The sequence below is a fragment of the Myotis davidii genome, unplaced genomic scaffold (genome assembly GCF_000327345.1).
Source record: "Myotis davidii unplaced genomic scaffold, ASM32734v1 scaffold520, whole genome shotgun sequence".
In the NCBI taxonomy this organism is placed as follows: domain Eukaryota; kingdom Metazoa; phylum Chordata; class Mammalia; order Chiroptera; family Vespertilionidae; genus Myotis; species Myotis davidii.
This window is the reverse complement of record NW_006292908.1, coordinates 221,637-226,457: the sequence shown is the minus strand read 5'-3', so window position 1 is coordinate 226,457 and position 4,821 is coordinate 221,637. Positions and strand designations below refer to the sequence as shown.

The window sequence follows — 4,821 nt, the reverse complement described above, 5'->3', positions numbered from 1 at the left end:
TTGTTCGACATGGATTAGAACAAACAAATACAGCAAGCAGACACAAAAAAATAACATACGGCTCTCTCTGAGAGCCTGATGGCAGGAAATTGGAAGAGATAAATCTTGTTTTTATTTAACTTGATTTTAAGGTAATCAATTTTACTACAGTTTTCTTATAAAGTACTTAGATAAGGAAACCTTTGTGTATAAGTAGAAAATCTGGGAGAAATATTTTGATGTGACCAAACCAATGACTTGGAATCAGCTTTTGTACAAGTTTGTTGTTGTTGTCAAGATTCTTTTTTTCTTTCCTTTTCATCTTTACCTTTTCTTTTTCATCTTTATAGTAAGAACAAGTTTTTTTTTTAATTACTTTTGAGGTAGATAATGGGCGAAGAAACGTAATGCAGCCTAAAAGAAGCAGGATCAAAATAATCAATTTTGCAGAGCCGTGGAGACTATACTGGACTCACTTGACCTTAGCAATCCACACATCTCTCCAAAAGGCAATGCATGCTAACTTTTCAGTATCGCCAGTCTAATTTTTGTAATGCATTCTTTGCCATTTCCATAATATAGGAAGATGTAACAAGGACTTCATTAGGAGGAAAATGTATTTCCACTTTCCAGGACTGGAGACCTTGAATCTTTAAGCTACAGACATATACATTTAGATATACACTTAGATAATTAAATGCTTAAACATGCACACACAGAGTTACACTTGGGTCTACATGCACCCACTTAGGTACTTATTCTTATTTCTATATTTCCATCCTTTCCCCCAAAATATTAGATATAAAAATAGTCAATTAAAGTGTTTTTGTTTTCTTATTGAGAAATCAAATTTCAATGCAGGCATAAAATATACTTATTGGTGGCTATATCTTTGGCAATAAAATACTACAAAGATATCTTCTAGTTCTTTTTTAAAAAAATATATTTTATTGCTTTTTTTCAGAATGGAAGGAAGAGGGATAGAGAGTTAGAAACATCGATGAGAGAAACATAGATCAGCCGCCTCCTGCACACCCCCCACTGGGGATATGCCAGCAACCAAGGCACACGCCCTGACCAGAATCGAATCTGGGACCCTTCAGTCCCCCGGCTGACGCTCCATCCACTGACCAAATCAGCCAAGGGCTAAATTTAGTTCTTGTTCCATGGAAGAGTTTTTATTTCCCAAATCTCTCTGGCCCGTGACTGCAAAGAAGCAAAAGAAAACGTTCCCTCCTACTTTCCCCTGCGCCTGGGGATCGGGCTGGCCCTTTACTCGTCAGTTAAGCATGAGATGGAAGGAAATGTGAGTAGCAGGAGCAGCAAGAGTCATTTCTGGTATAAAAACTTACAAAGTCAGTAGTTTACCAGCCATTTTACTTCGCTGTAGGATGACTCTCACGCAAGAGCCCAGGTGGGCGTATTCTGGAACAATGGGCTGTCAGGAATGGGAGTAGATTTTAAGTGCTCCTGAATACCTTTTATTAGTCTCACACTGGCTTCTTGTCCAGCCAGACAGATTGCTCATGAGCCCGATCAATACTTTCTGCTCCTTTCCAAAGTGACTGCACCTCGGTGGCAGTGAGACCCGGTTCAGATGTGTACTTCCCATTGTCTGTGGGTTCATGGGCCGACGGTGCTTGCTTACTTTCTCACCGTTTCATCCTTTAAAAGGAGTCCTCACTGGACTGCTCGGGAGGACTCACTGAAATGCCCATCATGGTTACCTTTACTTCCCTATCTCTTCCCCGAATTAAGCAATTACCACTTGAAAATATTTCCCCTCCTTCCCCAGATGCCATCACGGATGTCGTGTGCACTTGATATTGAACTCACTAAGTTGTGGCAGGAGAACTGGTGCTAAAGTCTTCATTGCAAGAATCACTCGTGTTTAAAAGAATAAACGTGATGACATTTCATACTTTTAGGCTAGGATATCCTGCATGTAATGTGCAAGTAATTAGGATGAATGGAGTGATTTTAAAGACAGTTGGTCTCAGACAGTTGTTGCTTTTGAATAAAGATACTCAAGAAAAAACTATTGCTTCGTGCACAATAAAAAGTATGCAACCAGAAAATCATATCTCGGCCATTTCTTTACTCTCTTACTTTTCTGAGGACTATCTACATTCTGCTCAATTTCTTGGGGCGTCTGGAGGACCAAGCCCCCGAGGGCAGACAGCACCGGGAGTAGGCAGGATGCCTGTGTGCGCTCCTGAGGAGTGCCCGCTCTCAGAGCTCAGAGCTGCGGCGCTGAGTGAGCCAGCCTCCACCCAGATGCTCAGATGGGGAGATAGCTTCTGATGATGCGATTGCATGTGCCTGTGTCCCCTGATTTGCCAATGGCAGCTGAGTAGGTGTCACTTCCTTGCGTGGAGTCCTGCACAACTGCACCCCGGGGCAAGATAGGTTAATAAGGCCAAGAGGGAGGGGAGATCGTGGGAGTGGGTAATGACTGGGGAGGACTTCAGAGCATCCACCTGGGGGGAAGGGGAGGAGGGCCAGGGAGTTCCCTCCTGCTTCTGCTGATGTGTCAAGTGGCGGGGGAAGTTTTGAAAGCTGCAGTGAGGAGGAGCCAGTGACTGGGTTTGGGGCTGTGTTGCACCCCACCCGCCCCACTGGTAGGCAAACCTCTCACATTCCGAGGGAATTGAATTGGATGGAGAAAGGCTGACCCAGGCAGAGGAGGGAAGCAGTTCTCCGGCTGCTCCTCCTCTTGTCACTCAGCAGGACTCTTGACTCTCCTCCAAATCCAGCTGCTCAGGGCCAGGGGAGCAGCAGAGGACCCTGCTCAGTGCCAGCCTCTGGGAATCTGCTCGGCGCCTGGTGCATCCCCAGCTGCCCTGTCACCAAGCCACGTCCCTGCCACTGGGACCGCTCTGATGGCTGCAGCCTCCGCTGCCCCGGGGGGCCTCTTCTGCAGGCAGCTCCTGTTCTCTCTCCTGGTGAGTAACAGCCAGGGATTAAGGGATTCAGGCAGGCTACCCTGCTCTAGCTCCCTCCTCCCTCCTCCCTCCTCCTGCTGGGCTGAAAGAGAAGGGGACCTGGTGGAAGGCAGAGATAAATTGGGGGGGTGGGGGGGGGCAGCGCAAAACAAAACAGATCTGAGAAAAATCCAAGGAAGAGTGGGAAGACTTGGGACCCGGGAAGGCAGGTGTTTCGCCGACTCTCCAAGAGCCCAGGCCAGGCTGTTCCTGTCTGAGGGAATCCCCTGTGCGGTCTTGCTGTGGTGTTTCCCTGAGGAGCAGTGGGATGGAGTCATTCCTCAGGCATTTGGCCCAGAGGTTCTGAGGTTTGCTTTTGCTACTTGTCATTAAATAAGCCGCAGTTATTTAACAGGCTTGGTTCTGTTAAGCAGGGAGAAGATGAAAAGGATTCTGGGTAAAGTTGGGAATTATTCAAGACTTTCTTAACTCGGGGAGAGCTAAGAGAAGGGTGGAGCTCTTAAAGCAAAGGGTTTTACTTGAGGAAAAAAATAAGAATAATGTAATAGTCATTGAAAAAATAACATTAACTTGACCTCCCCTTTGTGTGTGTGTGTGTGTTGTAATGTTCTTATTGATTTTAGAGAGAGAGGGAGGGAGGGAGGGAGAGAAACATTGATGAGAGAGAAACAATGAGAGAGAAATATCCACCTGCTGCCTCCTGCACGCCCCCTACTGGGGATATCAAGCCTGCAACCGAGGCACGTGCCCTGACCATGAATCAAACCGGCAACCTTTTGGCACATGGGATGATGCTCAAACAATTGATCCACACTGGCCAGGGCCCACTTAGGTTTTTAATAACGTTATAATGGTGTACGCAGGTGCCAATTTTGATTTTGGTGGGAGGGTAGCGGTGAGCTGTCCCACATACCTGGCATTTCTGAGCACTGAATTTTCTCGAAACTCTTTCCATTTCGGCAAAATATTTGAACTTCAAGTTATATTCTCAGAATGTAAATATTTCATTGGCTGGAGATAAATATATTCTCCATATCAATAATACATGATGTGGGATTGATGGTTTTGTACTCATGCTGTAACTGCCTGGAGGGTAATGAAACTCGGAGACCTACTTGAGTTGGCACTAGCTAGGTCCAAGGGTTCACCCAGATTTCTTTTGCTTTTAGTCTCTGTTCTGTCCAGCATCCTCCAGTTCATCCCTTATCCCCATGGTGACCAAAAGGGTGTCTCACCCCACCTCCCTCTAAATTGCTAAGCTGCTAACTTAGCCTGCGGACTTGGAATGGGAGTTCTGGAGACTTCCACTAGCTCTACTGGCAAAGGCAGAACCACCAATCGGGGGTCCTGGGCAGGAAGGAGAGAAGATGGGTGTAGGAAGGGGAATATGGATATATCCTGTGAAAATAATGTGTAAATATGTGTGTGTGTATGCATATGTATGTATGTGTATGTATCTATTTGTATATGGATACATATTTCTAATCACAAAACGCTCTTTCCACATTATATATTTAGATGATTAATAATAGAATTCTTTATGCTCAGAAAGGTCTTCAGATATAATTTAGTCCATTCCTTGGCATTAGGAATAAAAATATTAAAAAGTCAAATAAATTAAAACATCTCATGTTCTAAAAAGTGGTTATTTAAATTAAAACTGAAGACAAATATTTTGTAATTACACATATATAACAGTGGTCCCATAAGATCCTAATGGAACTGAAAAATTCCCATTACCTTGTGACATTGTAGCTGCCCTAACATTGCGGACAACATATTACTCACATTTCTGTACTGATGCTGGTGCAAATAAGCCTACTTTCCTTGAAGTGATAGCTTTTTAAGAAAATAGTTGTGTCTTAAATTTAATTAGAAATATTTACCCCATTGAAGG

General features: G+C 44.3%; 1 protein-coding gene across 1 annotated transcript in view; it reads left to right on the top strand.

Moving 5' to 3' along the window:
* Nucleotides 1-3,774: 3,774 nt before the first annotated feature.
* The window catches only part of DSC1 (desmocollin 1), a 21,172-nt gene continuing 20,125 nt past the window's right edge, over nt 3,775-4,821 (top strand). The window contains exon 1 of the mRNA XM_015565691.1: nt 3,775-3,819. Coding sequence (XP_015421177.1) covers nt 3,775-3,819 — 45 coding nt within the window. The remainder of the gene's footprint in view (nt 3,820-4,821) is intronic.